General features: G+C 37.5%; 3 protein-coding genes across 6 annotated transcripts; 1 reads left to right on the top strand and 2 right to left on the bottom strand.

The window, feature by feature from the left end:
- Window positions 1-530: 530 nt before the first annotated feature.
- On the bottom strand, window positions 531-2,849 carry LOC306869723 (gap junction beta-1 protein-like; the record flags this gene model as incomplete). Its single annotated transcript, XM_079416609.1, has 2 exons — window positions 2,721-2,849; window positions 531-1,267 (listed from the first exon to the last, which is right to left on the bottom strand). The coding sequence occupies exons 1-2, from the start codon at window positions 2,746-2,748 to the stop codon at window positions 531-533; spliced, it is 765 nt and encodes a 254-aa protein (XP_079272735.1). The 5' UTR covers window positions 2,749-2,849.
- A 2,467-nt stretch (window positions 2,850-5,316) lies between these two features.
- Window positions 5,317-13,614, top strand: LOC306869205 (phosphatidylinositol-3,5-bisphosphate 3-phosphatase MTMR2-like). 2 transcript variants are annotated; one of them, XM_079415867.1, is made up of 16 exons: window positions 5,370-5,570; window positions 6,091-6,133; window positions 6,247-6,270; window positions 6,352-6,415; window positions 6,499-6,593; window positions 6,682-6,786; window positions 7,219-7,323; window positions 7,456-7,539; window positions 8,056-8,205; window positions 8,307-8,495; window positions 8,575-8,760; window positions 8,861-9,067; window positions 9,896-9,988; window positions 10,087-10,200; window positions 12,019-12,195; window positions 12,745-13,614. In XM_079415867.1, exons 1-16 carry the CDS (start codon window positions 5,527-5,529, stop codon window positions 12,907-12,909), a joined length of 1,845 nt encoding a protein of 614 aa, XP_079271993.1. In that variant the 5' UTR covers window positions 5,370-5,526; the 3' UTR covers window positions 12,910-13,614. The 2 variants fall into 2 exon arrangements, with proteins under 2 accessions (XP_079271994.1, XP_079271993.1); XM_079415868.1 differs by lacking the exon at window positions 6,091-6,133 and having other exon boundaries at window positions 5,317-5,570; window positions 12,745-13,442.
- A 9-nt stretch (window positions 13,615-13,623) lies between these two features.
- LOC306869204 (histone acetyltransferase KAT5-like) lies at window positions 13,624-18,404 on the bottom strand. Of its 3 annotated transcripts, XM_079415864.1 has the most exons (15): window positions 18,336-18,403; window positions 18,171-18,237; window positions 17,899-17,967; window positions 17,643-17,779; window positions 17,420-17,488; window positions 16,684-16,857; window positions 16,436-16,516; window positions 15,993-16,055; window positions 15,474-15,722; window positions 15,087-15,176; window positions 14,782-14,922; window positions 14,552-14,645; window positions 14,245-14,404; window positions 14,078-14,159; window positions 13,624-13,985 (listed from the first exon to the last, which is right to left on the bottom strand). In XM_079415864.1, the coding sequence occupies exons 1-15, from the start codon at window positions 18,348-18,350 to the stop codon at window positions 13,851-13,853; spliced, it is 1,626 nt and encodes a 541-aa protein (XP_079271990.1). In that variant the 5' UTR covers window positions 18,351-18,403; the 3' UTR covers window positions 13,624-13,850. The 3 variants fall into 3 exon arrangements, with proteins under 3 accessions (XP_079271990.1, XP_079271992.1, XP_079271991.1); XM_079415866.1 differs by lacking the exon at window positions 17,899-17,967 and having other exon boundaries at window positions 13,673-13,985; window positions 17,643-17,848; window positions 18,336-18,404; XM_079415865.1 differs by lacking the exon at window positions 15,993-16,055 and having other exon boundaries at window positions 13,673-13,985; window positions 18,336-18,380.
- Between the last annotated feature and the right edge of the window lie 730 nt (window positions 18,405-19,134).

The raw sequence follows: 19,134 nt of genomic DNA, 5'->3' as shown, positions 1-19,134 counted from the left end.
TGATGGCCTTCCTGTGTAAGCTTATGTTGTAATAATAAAAAAAGAGGTCAGTTTAATGTTGTACATCTTTATTTTTTAACGTTTTAGCATTTTCAATTAAGATTATGTTCATAGAAGTAAATTTAAATAATTTTAAGACTTTTGGAACCCAGTTTGCGAGGCCCCTCGATCTACAGGATAATGAAGTACAGCTGATGAATAAATTGAAACATCTTTTGTACAAACTCGTTTTTGTTGACATTTGCAAAACAAAATGTGCAAAATGTGTTAAATCTAATCTTTGTCATCAAACAAGAGATTCTACCACAAATATTACGTTTTTGTTTCATTGTTTTTAGAGACAATAGGAGTATGCAATTTCATACAGCAGTGTGAATTTATTTCTATATTGCTCTAAAATTGTAATATTATGTACACTTTTTAAAAAGTATTCTGAGTTATAAAATTTAAAAACCATCAATGACATTAGCCCTCATTAACATTAAGTGTTAGAGTGAAATGTTTAGGTTTCGGAGAGTAAGCCAGCCCTTCTAAAAGGAGCACAGTTTCTGAGAGATCCAGGCCCCCACTGGGGAATCCTTGGAGTTATTGAGATGACGACTTGTAGCCCTTGCAACAAGAAAGATGATTTCTGCGATGTTGAGCAGGATGCAGACGCCGGACACCGCAAGCATGAATATAGTGAACACTGTTTTCTCTGTTGGTCGGGACACAAAGCAGTCGACTATGTTTGGGCACGGGTACGAGTCACACTTTACCAGCCGGAACATCTTGTATCCTGGGTAAATCATGTAGAACAGATACATAAAGGCGGATTCGAATAACACACGGAACAGAAGACTGATCATGTATGTCCACCAAAGGGCGCCAGTAATCTTCATCTTTTGGTTTTTTATCTGCTCTAAGTCTTTTGGACTGGTGCGGCCAGCTTGGCGATACAACTTTTTGTCGATATGCCGACGATGTGCAATGTGCATGGCAACCAGCAGGGCGGGGGTAGAGACCATGATGAGCTGCAGCGCCCACAGTCGGATGTGAGAGATGGGGAAGAAATGGTCGTAGCAGACGCTGTTGCACCCGGGCTGCTGGGTGTTGCAGATGAAGTGCGCTTTCTCATCGCCCCACACACTCTCCGCCGCCACCACCAGAACCAGGATCCGGAAAATGAAGAGGACAGACAGCCAAATCCGCCTAATGCCGGTGGAATGCCGGTTCACGCCGCTGATCACGGCATAAAAAGACGCCCAGTTCATTTTTGGTTCCAGATCTGAGAGACGGAGAAAAGGTCCACTGTTATTAGGAAGCACACACACACACAACTCTGTATCTTTGTGAGGACGTACATTGACACAATGCAATCTCTATTTCAGGGTTCCTCAAATCTTTCCCTGGAGGGCCAATCTGCTGCAGATTTTAGCTCCAACCCTGATCAAACTCACCTACCTGTGACTTTCTAATGATCTTGAAGACTCTGATTAGCATGCTAAGGTGTGTTTGATTAGGGTTAGAGTTAGACTCTGCAGGAATGGGCCAGATTTGAGGATGCCTGCTCTAACTCCTTAGCTTAAACCTACCCATTAGAACTAAATGCCTCACCCAAACCCTTACCCTGAACCTAACCTTTACCCAATTTTAACCTGATCACTAAAACTATGTCTTGACCCTCAAACAGACCTTTAAAGGGGTCTCAGAAAGTGAGGCGGCCAAAATGTCCTTCATCACTTTACAAAAATATCCTCACTTCGATGGTCTAAAACTCAAACCGCCCCTCACAAAAAGAGCTGTACAAGTGCACACACACACACACACACACAAGGTTAGAACAGAAGCCACTCTCAACCTAATGGAGAAGGCATCATTGTCAAAATTGGGATTAGGACGATTTAAAAAAAAATATAATAATCAAAATATTGTTATTCAGCAAGGACACATTAAAGATCAAAAGTGACATGGGTTACATTTAAAATGTTACAGAAGATTTTTATTTTAAATAAATGCAGTTCTTTTGAACTTTATTTTCTTCAAAAAATCCTAAAAAAGCATCAGTTTCCACATAAAAATTAAGCAGCACGACAGTTTTCAACATTGATCATTCTAATAATTGTGTTGAGCACCAAATCAGCATATTGATTTCTGAAAGATCAAACTGAAGGCTACAATAATGGCTGCTGTAAATTCACCACCGCATAAATATTTTTTTTTCTTATATTAAAATAGAGACATCTATTAATCAAACAAATGCATTTTTGGTAAACATAAGAGATGCCTTTAAAAACAGTAGGCTACACAGAGCAAGCAAAATGTGCACCAGCATTGAGACATGCATAAACCCATACATCAAAGTCTTGATTTAAGCCCTTTTATTACTGCTCAATAACCATGAGATGTCAGAATAAGAAACGCATAATGACCACGTCTGATGCAACACACAAATAGAGATCTTTAAAACAATGCACAACACAAGAATATGAACTTAGAATATGCCTTGACAATGGACTTAAATATCCTGTACAAGCTAGTACTTGCACTAAGTGATTTTTCATGACTCTGTATGCTACCTGAATGTACCTCATTTACCGAAAATCATTTACATTTTACAAGAAAAGCAAGTGCAAGGACAAAATACAACCACATCTACAGCAGAAAACATCAGCAAACCACCCATGTTCTGAGAGACAGAGAAAGTGAGAGAAAGAGATGTATGCAGTATTCAGCATTACCAGGCTCCGCAGGTGGTGTTAGTGGCATGGGCAGAGCCCGTGTAGAGGGGTTCTGAGACCCGCCGTGTCTCCGGTGTGTGTGTGTGTGTGTGTCTGTATGTGTGTACTTCTGTCAGATGGAGTGTCTCCAGCTTGCAGCGACCATTTATGAAGGCACAGCCACCCATGTGACCGGCGAACTCACAGCCAATGTCATTCTCCCATCACACAATGAAAGCGTGGGTTCAGTCACAGAACAAGAGTGTGCGCTTGGATGTGTGTATTTGTGTGATACAGGTCACAGAGTATCTTCCATCTTTCTGCCTCAGAATTGTGTCATATTAAATGCTCTGACCTCACAGGACCATGCAGCAGTTTTCTTTTTCTTTTTTTATACAAGCACATTCATTATGAAATCAGATTTTCTAGGTTTAGAATTACATTTTTAGAAGTTTAGAACAGCTCATAAGTGGGTTTGGTAGTTACAAATGTGTCAACAGTTCAGTTTGCAAATACCCTGAATATACAACCATTTGAAAATTCATTAAAATGATGATGTAGTCTTATCATGTAATTTTGTTTTACATTATTGGTGAATATTGCTATTCTATAATTTTACCATTTAACATAGAATATGCTTTTAGTGTACATCTATATATAGATGCAAATAAAAATTGTTGTCTTAAAATGGTGAAATATAAGATTACCGTTTGCATTGAGTCTTCTACATCTCAATCAGTGCAAAGCGTTTCTGTTTTATTATTTTTGGTAGTTTATTTTATTTTTTATTTTTTGCCCTCTACAACTAGTAAATTGTGGATTGTGTTTTATTATTGTTTTAATGAAATACAGAGATAGATGTCATCATGTACTCTTAAAAATAAATGTTAAAAAAAGTTTTTTCACCATTTAGAACCATTTATGATTCCCTAAAGAACCTTTCAGAGAACAGTCCTTAAAATAACCTTTTTCCCCTCTAAAGAGCAATTATTATTAGTTATTTTTTGTACTATAAAAAAACATTTTGTGCAATAGAAATGTTCCATAGGTGTTAAAAGTTCTTCATGGAACTATCAATCCCAATAAGGACCCATTATGTTTTAACAGTGTAGAGAAAAGCAACATCCTGAACATACAAGTACATAAGAAATCAACTTTAAAAGCCTCATGTCCCAAGACACTGCAGAACATCTTCACTTCAAATACAGATTTTTTGTGTCCCAGAGTGGTTTATAAAATATTATATTTTCTGATGTATTACTTTGTGTAGTATACTCCATGATCAATAAGTGGTTGTAAACTTTAAATTAGAATCAAACCAGGGAGATGGGTGTTTCATGCAGACTTTACTGGTTTGGTAGTTGGTTGATTATTGAGTTGCTGGATTGAACATGGGTGGTAGTTGATTATGACAGGGTTTAATTGGTAGGTTTAGTACTGTGTTTGATAGGGTTGGTATTTGGCTGATGTTTACCTGCGGTTGGTGAGGTCCCTGAGCAGAAGAAGATCTTGAAGTCGCACAGGAAAGGGTTGATGTTTCCCTAGTGCAGATTATGGTGCAGTACCGTAGCTTTGCATTGCTAATCACTCGTGTCACGCTGTTACTCACCCCACTACAAACATCTCCACACAAAAGATGCTTGTGCTGCCCGTCGTCAACCATTCAGATCAGATCCAAGGCACACACCCACCAGCAGACACTGTGACGCAAATTATGTACAAATGCATTTACACATGAACATACACCAACTCACATACACAAGTTTGCTTTCACACACATTCACAACCACACATACAGGAAAGTTTACACATGCACACCGGCTACATTGGTCAAGTCTCTGTATGCACAAATTTGTATACAACAAAACTGTTTTTAGATAGATGTATTATAATAAAGCACTGAAATTACATCCATAACAGCAGCTTCAAAAGAAAAGATCATATTCATCCAAATGGTTATCCTTATTATCAATGAAAAACATAGAATTTATTAATTGCTCTTGGTAAATGGCACAAGAATATACTGTATAGATTGCTTTGATTTTATAACAAACTTCAGCTGACTAGGAACTTATTACTGGAAATGAGAAAATATAACCAGACTTAAAAACTTGTCAAAATATACTAATTGCCTCTATCTACTAATCTACTTTTAGACTAGGCCTACTTCATTTTGTCCATTATTTGCGGCTGTCTTGTCCAGAATGTTACATTGTACAGTCACTGAGCTTGTCCTTCTTTATTTTTCAATAATCAGTGGTTACTATTAAATCTGTTAAAAGTGAATTTTGTCAGTGTTATATCTATCAGCTAACTCACGTTTTAAAGAAGTTCAAATTTTGTATTAATATCAAGCTTTTAAAAATTCATATTTAGTCAATAAAAGATATTTCATTCATTCCTTTTTATTAACCATAATACCAACATCTTTTAATTTTAATTAAGGCATTGTTTAGTTCGTTTTTGTTTTATTTAATTAACCTTTCATTAAAAATATAAGTACAATAAATAAAGTTTGTGGTTTTAATACTTGGACATTCTTTTAACTTTCTTTAACTTTTACAGTTACATTGTGCTCATTCTGGTGTTTGTGTCTCGCATTGTTTAATCTAGTTTTAATCTGGCGGAAGAAAAGTCCCCAAAAGGTGACCATCAAACACGCGCTCACGCGACGCGCGAGCGCGCACTGCCGGCCCCACCTAGAGGAATTCTGGGAAGACATGGCAGCTTCCGCTGTTTGTGTTCGCTGAGTTTCCGCACTGAACAGTCACTAAATTAACAGTTCAGTTCACTTTATAACTTTATCAGTGGCGCGGCGCGGTTCGGGATGGAGGAGAGCGGCAGTGTGGACAGTGTGGAGTCTCTGAGCAGGTAACGTTACCAAGAGAAAACACAAACACACTCTCTCACACAGAGGCATTACTGAGTGAATATTTACAATACTTGATTCGCCAACACGCTGTATGAAAACCGTTCCAGGACGTTTATATAATATTTTTGAAGCTTTCTGTGAGGAGCACAGTGGCTAAGTAGGATTATTTGTTTGTCGGAAGGGATAGTTCTCCCAGAAATTAAAATTCTGTCAGTGTTTAATTTACTCAACATTATTTTGTTCCAAACATGTAACTATGACTCACTTTCTTTCATTAATCTGTAGTACAGCAAAGGAGATGTTAGGCAGAAAGTCACTACTTTTTACTGTATAGTAAAGCAGATGTAATGATAGTGAATGATGGCTGATGCTGTCACTGACTCTAAATAAAGACATACAGGTTTGGAGCAACATGATCAGTATCAGTAATTGATGACAGAATGTTAATTTCTGAGAAAACGGTTCTTTTAATGTGTAAAGTGTGCTTTAATCCGTCTTTGTCCTCTAATGTCCTTTCAGCTCCACCACGAGTGGCACCAGAGTTTCAGACACAGAGCTGCGGGTCAGTCAGGGCCCAAGTCCAGCCTACTAGACACTTCTTATTCTGTTCTTAAAACTGTTGCATGTTCTGAACTGTTAGTATAACTAAACCTCATCTGTTTTTTATCCTTACAGATGAAAGGAAAGGCAATTGAAAAGGTATGACAGAGTAAATGTGAGCCTGAAGTTTTGATTAAGTCTCAGTTCCTTTGTATTGATCTCATGTTCTTCTGTTTGCAGGTCTACAAAGAACCCAGTAAAGTCGAACTTCCTCTTCTGCCAGAGGAACTGGTTCAGGATTCCGGTATTTGTGGTACATTATACTGACTTCTGTACATCATCCATTCTGATGGTTTAAATGTATCTGTTTATTGTGTGTGTCCACAGCTAAAGACGTGACTTACCTTTGTCCGTTTATTGGGCCTGTTAGAGGATCTCTGACCGTCTCTAACTACAGACTTTTCTTCAGGTGCACTGACAGGGTAAGAGCCATGCGCTCATGCTGTGTCTGTTTGACTGCTGGAGAGAATTTCTAAACTAAAGACTTCCATCACCTTATTTGTTGTCTAGGAGCCGGTGTTTGGGCTAGATCTACCACTGGGAGTTTTGAGCAGAGTAGAGAAGATTGGAGCAGCAACTAGCAGAGGAGATGTCTCGTACGGCCTTGTCTGCAAGGTTTTAAGTGATTTTTTATATATATGTATGTGTGTATGTGTGTGTGTGTATATATATATATATATATATATATATATATATATATATATATATATATATATATATATATATATATAAATACAAATAATATATTTAAAATTATAATATAGGTTATGCTGTATATTTATATAAATAATATATTATTGTAGTATTTTTGTACTTCACTTTTTATTTTATTATAGTTTAAGTTTTAGTAATTTTGTTATGTATGTGAATGTGGACATCTGGCACATATGAAAATACACTGCTAAAAATAAAATATAATAGTTTTTTGGTGGGGCCATTGAAAATATTGGCAGGACATTAAAATGGCTGCAGAATAAACCCTTACTATTGTACTATAATCCTGATACATCTTTTTTTGCATATTTGCTCAATGTGTATGTCTTGTAGGATATGAGGAATCTACGTTTTGTGCACAAGGAGCCTGAGGACTCACTAAAGAAGTCTGTGTTCGAGGTTCTGATGAAGTTTGCTTTTCCAGTGTCAAACAACATGGTGAGAAACATGAATAAACAATGTATATTCATACAGCATATAATATAATTTATTTAGCTAATTTAACTGATTCAGCACCAGCCTAAATGTAATTAGTATCTCTGTCTGTCTCCTTCCTTTCTCTATGTCTAGTCCCTCTTTGCATTTGAGTATAAGCAGGTGTTTCCTGAGAATGGATGGAAGGTGTATGATCCACTGGCTGAATACAAGAGACAGGTACAGTCTGTGTTTATTCAAGGTGGTAATATATAGTCATCCCATATTTATTGCAAAATAAATCCCTTTAGTGTGATTAGGACTCTAATGAAGCACAGGTGGTTTGTATCACCCTGAAGGGGTTTGTTTTGCAATAATGATGACAGTGTACATTATCCCATGTATCACAGGTACTTACCAAATTAATACATGAAAATAAATAAATAGAATATGAAATAATTACATTATTATTAAATATAACAATATGAATATTAATTATATTATCTAGTATACATGTAAATATATTATTCATGTAACTAATGTAAAAAATGAATAAAAATAATATTTACCAATATTTAATTATTTGAATAGAATGAGAATGACTATGGAGTGAAGAAACTTCTTACAAAACTGTGTAGGATATTGTTTGCCTGGGACAACAATCATTTATATAGTTTAACATCATTATGCAAAAATAACCAATGAGAATCAAGTATTTATGAGTTGTGTTTTAAAAACAAGTGTGTGTGTGTGTAGGGTCTTCCAAACGAGAGCTGGAGGATCTCCAAAGTAAATGATCACTACGAGCTGTGTGATTCATACCCAGCAGCGCTATTTGTCCCAGTAACCATTACTGATGAGGAACTGCGACGCGTCTCCAGCTTTAGGGCTAAAGGACGCATTCCGGTCAGTGCCATTAGACACTGTCTGAATCATGTCAGTCTCTGTGTGCACAATTATTTGCACTCTGGCCTCACCACTGAAGCTATCGGCTCGCCCTGGTTTAGGTGCTGTCATGGATCCATCCAGAGAGTCATGCCACAGTGGTTCGCGCCAGTCAACCGATGGTGGGCCAGAATGGTCGCCGCTGCAAAGAAGATGAGAAGCTCCTTCAGGCCATTATGGACGCAAACGCTCAATCACACAAACTGTTCATATTTGATGCCAGACCGAGTGTGAATGCTGCAGCTAACAAGGTAAACACTTACTTTCTTTTCAAGTGTGCGTTTTGAATAAAAGGGAAAATTTGAAAGCCTGTGTACATGTGTATTTTAGATGAAAGGAGGTGGGTATGAGAGTGAAGATGCATATCAGAACGCTGAACTGGTATTTCTGGATATCCACAACATTCATGTAATGCGTGAGTCGCTACGGAAACTGAAGGAAGTCGTCTATCCCAACATTGAGGAATCTCACTGGCTTTCCAATCTTGAGTCCACCCACTGGCTGGAGCATATTAAGGTGAGACGAGAGTGATCACGTTAATCACCTTTCTCAAATGTTAAGAAACATGAGGATGATGAATGTGGCACTGACTGTGTGGTGTGTGTATGTGTGATAGTTGATTCTGGCTGGAGCTTTAAGGATAGCCGATAAGGTGGAGTCTGGGAAAACCTCAGTGGTGGTTCACTGCAGTGACGGCTGGGACAGAACTCCTCAGATGACCTCACTGGCCTTGATAATGCTGGACTCTCACTACAGAACCATACGAGGCTTTCAGATACTGCTGGAGAAAGAGTGGCTCAGCTTCGGTCACCGCTTCGAACAGGTCAGTCATCCAGTAGTAGTTTACATGATACAGCAACAAGCAAGACTGTGAGGGAATAAACGGTTTCACGGTTTCCTCTATCCCAAATTGGTCACTTGTTAACTCATTCACTATTTCCTATATAATGACTGCTTCAAGTCTACATGTCTACACTGGGCACATACCATTATATTGATATATGGCCAATTTCTTTGTTTTATGTGCTGCACAGCTGCTCCAGAAACCTAATTTTACCTTACTATCAAAAATTTAATTTTCATTGTAATATCTTGTGTACATTTTTTTTTTTATTCTATAGAATATAATATACTTAACTTTTGACCATTTAAAAAAAAAAATACAAAAACATATGTACACTACGATTCAGTAAGTAAAAAATTAATACTTTTATTCAGGAGGAATGAATTAAATTGATCAAAAGTGACAGTGAATGCATTTATAAAGTTACTGCGTTCCGTTTCAAATGAATGCTGTTCTTTCAATTTTAAATTCATGAAAGAATCATAAAAAATGTACGCATTTACTCAAGTATTAAGTAGTACAATTGTTTTCAACATTGCTAATCATTAGATATGTTACTTGTACATATTGGAATGATTTCTGAAGAATCATGTGGCACTGAAGACTGGAGTAAAATTGACCGCTAAAAATTGCTATCACAGGAATAAATTATATTTTAACACATTAAAATACAAAACGGTTATTATAAATTGTTTTATATTTCACTGTATTTTTGTACTTGGTGAACATGAGACTTCTTTTAAATTGTTAAATAAAAATCTTAACTGATCCCATATTTTTGAACATTATTATATTTTGTGTATACAGCGAGTGGGCCATGGTGATAAGAATCACACAGATGCCGATCGCTCACCAATCTTCCTGCAGTTCATTGACTGTGTTTGGCAGATGACAAGACAGGTGAGTGCAAAACACCCCGGTGATTCCAGAGCAACACCTGCCTATGTCTTCAGTGTATGGTCTGTGTCTGTATAAGTAATAAGCATTTGTATTTGTAGTTTCCTGCAGCTTTCGAGTTCAATGAGTATTTCCTCATAACAATACTGGATCACCTCTACAGTTGCCTCTTTGGCACATTTCTTTGTAACAGTGATCAGCAAAGACTTAAAGAGGTAAGAGTGAGAATGGCCTTGGGAATAAATGTTTGCACACTTTATATCCATCTCATTTACAGAGTAGGAATATGACACTTAGCCTCTTTAATGGATCATGATGTAATTTGGCAGATGCTCTTATCCAAAGCAGCTTACAGTAAATTATCCGTCGTCACTGTTGGTTTGAGACTTATTTATAAGCTGTATATACAGGTCCTTCTCAAAAAATTAGCATATTGTGATAGTTCATTATTTTCTGTAATGTACTGATAAACATTAGACTTTCATATATTTTAGATTCATTACAACACAACTGAAGTAGTTCAAGCCTTTTATTGTTTTAATATTGATGATTTTGGCATACAGCTCATGAAAACCCAAAATTCCTATCTCAAAAAATTAGCATATTTAATCCGACCAATAAAAGAAAAGTGTTTTTAATACAAAAAAAGTCAACCTTCAAATAATTATGTTTAGTTATGCACTCAATACTTGGTCGGGAATCCTTTTGCAGAAGTGACTGCTTCAATGCGGCGTGGCATGGAGGCAATCAGCCTGTGGCACTGCTGAGGTGTTATGGAGGCCCAGGATGCTTCGATAGCGGCCTTAAGCTCATCCAGAGTGTTGGGTCTTGCGTCTCTCAACTTTCTCTTCACAATATCCCACAGATTCTCTATGGGGTTCAGGTCAGGAGAGTTGGCAGGCCAATTGAGCACAGTAATACCATGGTCAGTAAACCATTTACCAGTGGTTTTGGCACTGTGAGCAGGTGCCAGGTCGTGCTGAAAAATGAAATCATCTCCATAAAGCTTTTCAGCAGATGGAAGCATGAAGTGCTCAAATCTCCTGATAGCTAGCTGCATTGACCCTGCCCTTGATAAAACACAGTGGACCAACACCAGCATCACTGACTGTGGGTACTTGACACTGGACTTCAGGCATTTTGGCATTTCCCTCTCCCCAGTCTTCCTCCAGACTCTGGCACCTTGATTTCCGAATGACATGCAAAATTTGCTTTCATCCGAAAAAAGTACTTTGGACCACTGCGCAACAGTCCAGTGCTGCTTCTCTGTAGCCCAGGTCAGGCGCTTCTGCCGCTGTTTCTGGTTCAAAAGTGGCTTGACCTGGGGAATGCGGCACCTGTAGCCCATTTCCTGCACACGCCTGTACACGGTGGCTCTGGATGTTTCTACTCGAGACTCAGTCCACTGCTTCCGCAGGTCCCCCAAGGTCTGGAATCGGTCCTTCTCCACAATCTTCCTCAGGGTCCGGTCACCTCTTCCCGTTGTGCTGCGTTTTCTGCCACACTTTTTCCTTCCCACAGACTTCCCACTGAGGTGCCTTGATACAGCACTCTGGGAACAGCCTATTCGTTCAGAAATTTCTTTCTGTGTCTTACCCTCTTGCTTGAGGGTGTCAATGATGGCCTTCTGGACAGCAGTCAGGTCGGCAGTCTTACCCATGATTGCGGTTTTGAGTAATGAACCAGGCTGGGAGTTTTTAAAAGCCTCAGGAATCTTTTGCAGGTGTTTAGAGTTAATTAGTTGATTCAGATGATTAGGTTAATAGCTCGTTTAGAGAACCTTTTCATGATATGCTAATTTTTTGAGATAGGAATTTTGGGTTTTCATGAGCTGTATGCCAAAATCATCAATATTAAAACAATAAAAGGCTTGAACTACTTCAGTTGTGTTGTAATGAATCTAAAATATATGAAAGTCTAATGTTTATCAGTACATTACAGAAAATAATGAACTTTATCACAATATGCAAATTTTTTGAGAAGGACCTGTATGAGTGTGTGTGGGTCTAAGAGGCTGTCTGTTTTGTGTTTAGGAAGTCCCAAAGCGCACTGTCTCCCTATGGTCTTTTGTGAACAGTCAGCTAGAAGAGTTTGTGAATCCGCTGTATGTACATTATCCCTCCCATGTGCTCTTCCCCACCGTTGGCATACGACACCTCCAGCTCTGGGTCACCTACTACATACGCTGGAATCCTCGCATGCGACCACAGGTATACACTCCAGGTTTTAATGGATGTGTAGGTACTGAAATTATTAGGTTTGTTATCTGACTCTGCTAGCTCAAGTTTGCTTACATTGTCTGATATTTGAATAACAATTCATTCAGGCTTTTCACACTGCACTTAAACCCCAGGCTATCATCATTCTAAACCCTGCATTAATAAACCATCGTTTCAGCATTTGAAAGGAAAAATGTCAAATGGTGAAGAATGAAGAAAATCCATTCAGGAAAAACTTGACAGTATTGTACTACATTTGGACTACATTACAATGCCATTGACACCACAAAAATTATGTTAACCTGGGTTTATGAATCTACAGTGTCAACTTATGAATACTCAGGATTAATTGTTAACCCTATTTGAAATATGAGCAACGTGACTCAAGATAACCCAGAATTATGTTTACCTGGGGTTATCCATCAACTATACGTCTGACATTTTAGTTATCATTTTAAGGAAATATAAGGGGTTTTTAAATGGCTTGTGCTGTCTATGTTTGGTTCGAAAGTCTCAGTTTGATGGAAAAATGTATTTTAGGAGCCTGTCCATCAGCGCTACAAAGAGCTGCTAGCAAAACGGGCAGAGCTTCAGAAGAAGGTGGAAGAGCTGCAGCGCGAGGCTGTCAATCGTACGGCCTCGTCATCCTCCGAGAGAGCGGGGTCTCCCACACGCTCCATCACACCTGTGCAGACCTTTGTTTAGGCTTTAAGGAATGTAGATGCCCACACACGTTATGTTACTTGCAGTGATGCACAACTGATGTAAATTCACACTAACATTCACCTTGCTGCTGCTGGCTGGCTGGAAGAAGCTTTTAATTACTAAAACTGTTTCATACTAGTATTATATTAATACATTTATTAAGACTATTAAAGCACTAATACATATTAGAAGCATATTAGGGCTTGTACTGTATGAGATGTCTGTAGTAGAACTCTGCGCCTGAGCATCACATGACCAAAGTATTGTGATGTCACTGGGATTCTGTCTGCATCATTTGATGCGGAGAGAAGTTGAGGCCAGTTTTTCAGCCTCAGGGTTTTGCGTACAGCCTTCTGTCTCTACTTGAAATTCCAAACTTTCTTGGACTTGTTTAAAATGACACTATGTAATCATGTTATAGATATGCTCTATATCTAACTTTTGCTTATACATTAATATTATTGACAAATAAAATGTGTTGATACTGATTCAACTGGGAGTCGTCCACAGCAATAAAACATTTTCAGTAACTTATATGGATCTAGACAATAGATGGTGTTTCGGTCATGTGGGGATGTTTACATTGATGGACAGAATTGAGCTAGAGCTGGTTTTTGTGTAGTTAAGCTGCAGTCCGAGTATCCATGACACAATGTATAACTGAATATTTAAAAGATTAAATGCATGTAATGCATCACATATTTCAGATAATGTGCAAAGCAATCCTATATCTTTTAATCTTTAGTGACTGAGAAAACGTGTTAATCCCAAACAGACTGTTTATTTACACATCACATTGTTACATTTTTGAGGTGGCTCAATATTTTTAGATAAGTGTTTTATATAAAAACCATAAAAGTACATAAAAACAAGACCATTTACAGTATTTATGCTGGTTTTAATTCCTGTCTGTATCTGAGCTAGTGGACCTCCATTTTACCTCACCACTTGCCCCTCTTGCTCCAGTCTTTAGGAGTGAAATGCAAGCATTTGGGATCAATGCGGAGGTGGCGTTTTTGCATGGCACGCTCGTGACCTTCCACTATGTCCTCAGACAAGGTGAGGATATATTGACCCTGTAATGGAGAAGAGCAAAACTGACTGATGACTAATTTCAGATTTTTCTGATTTTTTTTTTTTAAGTGTTCATTGAATGTGTAATTTTTACCTTGTAATAATTGATGAGGTTGAGGTATTGAAGAGTTGATATCACATCCTCTTTCTTGACACTTGTGATCTCGCTAATTTCACTAAGAACATCAAAAGAAAGAACACTGCTAGAAAACTTTGCCTATAAAGTTTTTCCTTAGAACAATACATACAGTGGACACATACTTGATGGTGATCTGTGGCCGCTCTCCATTCTCTGATTTGAGGTCCATGAGTATCTCAAGAATGGTCTGGGACCAGTATGAACGGTATGAGAGCAGGCCCAAATCAGACAGAGGTTTCTCTGGGGTGCCTGTCTTTCCTTCCACCTTTGAGAGCTCATAACCTTGGAGACAAGATGTGTTTGTTTAAGCAAGGCCCACAACCTTCAGGGCTAATTATATTAAATTAACATTGAGGCATAAATGATTAAGCCAAAATGTTGTTTGACTAATGCAATTTGATTAGTCGTAAAAACTGTAAAATTACTCACTGAACTCAATGAGTAGCTTGCCATAGCCTCTTCTCTGATAAGGTGGCAAAGTCAGGATACAGGCCACATTATAGTCTTCTGTTGATTCCTTCTCCTTTAATGAACGAGGGAAAAAGATAATTAATACAGTGGCCTCAAAGAAGCCAAGAGGTTCATTTTAAATACAGCACAAGCAAATGTTTGAAGGATTAAAAAACATCAAAACAGATGCCAGCAAAGAAAAAATATACCTTTGAGAAATAGCCAACTATATGGAAACCCTTTGAGTCATACTCCGTCATAACGTAGAAGAGGAAAGGATCCGTGTCATAGTACAGGGTCTTATGGTCCAGGAAGCACTTGGCCAATAAACACAAATTTTGGGAATATGCCTGAGCAGTGAAAGAGAAGATTTAAAAGACCTTTAGAGACCACAAAAATGTGTAATACATGCAGTACAACGTGTGCACTGATATTCTTGATTACGTTTAGCCAATTTAACCACATCATTCACTAATCCAAACTTTAATTTTGTCATCTGCCTCTCATTACACACCTTGTTTTTTCTGCCATCTATTTCAAAAAAGGAGATCGTTCCTTTGCGGTAGATCTCATTTCCTGGTGGATGCCGCAGGTTGCATTTTGTCTGTAAAATTTACAGGAGGAGTAATAGTTGTATTAAATGTAATACAATTATATACAAAATAATGCGTGTAATTATAACAGCTTTTTAAACACTGCAAAATTTCAATGAGAATCTGTGCAATAAATTTTACATGAGGGTTAAAGCTGGTCGTTGACCAACAGAAAGCTGCTAGGTTTAAATGTGACTTCAGTGTGTGGTGTACTTTATGCATGGCTACACTATTGACAATGAAAAATGTCTGCAAAATTTCACTAATGTGACCGCACCTTAAGCCTAAAGTTGTCTAATTACTCTTACCAAGTGTCTTTGGAGACATTTGAGGCTCTTGAGGTATTTGAGACAGAATTCACAGAGGTAGAGAATGGGCAGAGACGTGAGCTCCTGTGGGTATGGAGAGAAGTACCAAGGTTTCAGTCTGTGCCGGCCCAGCTCAATACAGTCTATGTTCTTCATTCGCGTCACAATGTCATCATGACTGCGGTCGGACACCAAGCTACCGGTCATGCGTGGGGCAGATGGGATTCCATCTGAACTGTCCTGAGAGTCCTGAGACCAGAGAGTAGAGCCAGGGAGAAGAGTGAATAGAAAGTGAATGTGCTTCATATTTAAAAAATGTTTGTGGGTTTCATGTAAATTTTTTTCCATGTCAGGTTTACCTGATTTCTTTACAAAAATATATATTTATGTATTCAGTGCAATCACTATTACTTCATTTACAGAATCCATTCTGTTTAGAATCTGATTCTTTAACAGCCCTAAGCCTCCATTCTGACAAGACACTCAAAGCAAAAGCAATGGGAAGTAAAGGAGCTGGACCTCTCCTGGCAGCAAATAGACGGTGGAGCAGCGAGGGCTGTTATTCTGGAACATCTTTACCATCTAGAAAAACACAAGGGGTTGCAAAGCTTTGGGAAATTTGAATGGAGAAAGGTAAGCCACAGAAGTGCAGAAAGCAAACTCTCAGTGGAAAACATTTTAATGATTTGGTTTTGGTTGGAACCCAGTTCTCACTCAGCAGTCAGTATTGGTTATAGAATTTGTATAACACAGTATTTCACCTATAACAAATGGAACTATTATTAAATTAAAGCACCTTCATGAGATATACAGAAAAGTGCCCTAAAACACCACAATCCTAATTTTAACATGCTGAATATCTCATAGCCCCAACTTAATGATAAATAATGTAAAAAAAAAAATAATTAAATTAAGATTTTTTTATTTATTTTAAGAATCAGCAATTTAGCTGCAGGACATACCTCATCTGTCCCTCCACAACTTTTTCTTTTTCTCCCAGGCTGGGGAGGAATGAGATGACGCTGGATGGATGATGTGCCATTCTTCCAAGAGGAAGAAGCAGAGGATATAAAGAAATTTTTTATTATTTAAAACAGTATTTTAAAAACGTATACCTAACAACTGTTAAATGTAAATTACTCTTTTATAAATTATTACGTAAGAAGAGACCAACTATTCTTGAATTGTTTCAAATACAGCCATTTCTTACTGTGGTGAGAGAGATGAGTGGTTCATGCTCGTCTCTGGATTTAATGCTGAAAGAGGAATCTCTCATTGCTGGATAGACAGAGGGCTGACTCGCTTCTGCAGAACCAGGAAGTGAAGGCACTGGAGTCGCTGCGGTCACTTGTGTGGCTAAAGAGACGGACTCTACTTTCCTTTTCTGTAAGATCAAACAGAAACAACAGCTACTTTTTTCTCTGCATAGAAAGTGAGTGCAACATTCTTTAAAAGGTACTAAAATCCATCATACCAAACAACAAAACCACGTGTGAACTTCTGCCACTTACCTCATGAGAAAATAAATAAAGGGTAATGAGAATGTTCTGATTGATGGGGTCTGGCTGAGCTTTTACATACAGAAAACGGAATAGATTTGCTTTAGGAGTAACAAAACATCTTTTTTTTCAGTTCCCCGTGTAATAAATACTAAAACTGCATCTAGTATTTTAGATATACATTATAACTTGGCATCTTTCAAATATTTAATCTTATGTCATTTCTTTTATACAGTGCAATAAATGATATGTTTAATTTACACGTCACATAAAAGGGTCTAACTGCTATCTGCAGTTTAAAATGAGATGAGGCAAAAACTGCATCCCTCACACTTTGAAAAGTGTATAATGAGCTTATTCAAATTAGTCTTTAATTCAGCTCATTCATTATAAACTCTTGCTGTACAGATTGATTGATAAAAAAGAACGGGCAGGGATCTTCTGTACCGGTGTGGGGAGGGTTTTGCCTCTTGAAGTAGCTGAAGCAGACTGAACATGGAGATCTAGACTCTTCTTCTAAATTTGAAGGAAAGTGAGAGATGATAAACAGACGGAACAGCATGCAAATTTGAAAACAGTTGTGTATGATTTACTGTACATCTTTGCCACTGAAGTGGGGCAGTGTTGTTTCTACATCTAGAGCCACAGGGTACAGAGTGGATTCTCTTACCACGTCTCTCTCTGGGGAGCTCGGGTGAGACCCAGGCAGCCCATTCTTCATAGGAGTCTTTGCCTCCTTCTTGGGAAACTGGAGCTTCTTAATATCCAGTCGGTCTGGAGTAACCCATTCATCTAGGCGCTTATTGACTTCCCAAAAAAAAATTCAGCAAGTTTTTTGCTTTGAAATTAAAAGCTCAATATGGAATCATTTACACTCTGAAAGCAAAAAATGAGGTAAGTGACCAAAGGTAATAATTAATACTCACAGTCAATGTAGTGGACATAGTAGAGCTTTTTTCCAGAAATGTCTTTAACGCTGAGAATTTCAGCCAAAGCTATGAAGGGACGAAATTATAAAATACTTTTGAACAAACAAACAGTTAAATACGTAAATAACTACATATATAAATATAGATATATATTATTATACTGCTATTCGCATGTAGCTGTTTTTGTAAACACATGAGCACTGATATGTAAGGCAGAGGAGCTGCTAGTGTTATTGTGTACATTATACACGCAGCTGTCTAATACTTACGCCATTCGTTTTCATTTTCTTGATTTTTTCGCAGCACGGGAAGTCGACAGCCCTCAGTGATCTCAACCTATGAGGACATAACACAATTATAAATAACATCGACGAACAAAAACAGAACAAATTTCATTAAAATCGCCACCAAGACTACACAGAAACATTACTCACCGAGTGATCCGCCATCTTTTTAATCAGGCGAACAGAAGAGCGCGCTACAGTAGAAGGCCAGTCGCGTTTATTTTGCCTTGAGTGACGCACTAACTATAACTGATAAAATTATTTTAGCAATAAGGCTATAATTTTTGTCTTTCTTACAGTATTTATAGTAATTTAAATCCTTTTTTGTGTCATTTACAAAAAAAAAAAAAAAAAAAAAAAGGAATTAAGGAGCAAAATAACTGCGATCAAAATGCTGATGAACTTAGATTAAAAACTTTATTAAAACGTATGATTTTATATGTTTATTTACTGTCAAATGTCCAATTTGAAAGATTGAGTTAGGAAAATTAAAAATAATAAAATAAGAGATATTCTATGTTTAGTTGAAATATTACATAAGGAGCACTTCTTACAAATTGTTTGAATGTATCAGGTTCATGTAAGAGCCAATAAAGTGAATACTAAATGCACAATGAGCAGAGCAGCCCTACCTTTAACTAGGCAAGAACGTAATATTTATAAATATTTACGTAATATTTTACGTAAATATTTATGATTTTTTTTTCATGAAAAACGTGTATAATAGTGTTATCTAACTATTTTTGTTGGTATTTCTCTGCTGAAATTCTTATTTTTTCTTGTTTATCTTCAGTGTTATTTACAGCTCTAAGTAACTTAAAGGATTATGCTGCTGGAAATCACTAGTAATCATATTAAATATTCCGTAAATATCTCCACTGTAATTCGAATTAATTATACAATTACTCAAATTATTTCTAGGTTACAACCAGGTTCTCTACCGTTCTGT

Source organism: Barbus barbus (genome assembly GCF_936440315.1).
Source record: "Barbus barbus genome assembly, chromosome: 5".
Lineage (NCBI taxonomy): Eukaryota > Metazoa > Chordata > Actinopteri > Cypriniformes > Cyprinidae > Barbus > Barbus barbus.
This window is presented reverse-complemented; position numbering and strand designations above follow the sequence as displayed.

Coding starts and splice junctions, on each gene's coding strand:
- LOC306869205 (XM_079415867.1), top strand. CDS start 5,527: ATGGAGGAGAGCGGCAGTGTGGACAGTGTGGAGTCTCTGAGCAG. Junction 6,134..6,246: donor TTTCAGACACAGAGCTGCGG/GTCAGTCAGGGC, acceptor TTATCCTTACAG/ATGAAAGGAAAGGCAATTGA. Junction 9,989..10,086: donor TTTGGCAGATGACAAGACAG/GTGAGTGCAAAA, acceptor TTGTATTTGTAG/TTTCCTGCAGCTTTCGAGTT.
- LOC306869204 (XM_079415864.1), bottom strand. Junction 16,858..17,419: donor GCAAAACCCTCCCCACACCG/GTACAGAAGATC, acceptor TTGATCTTACAG/AAAAGGAAAGTAGAGTCCGT. Junction 15,723..15,992: donor TCTATTTGCTGCCAGGAGAG/GTCCAGCTCCTT, acceptor CTCTGGTCTCAG/GACTCTCAGGACAGTTCAGA.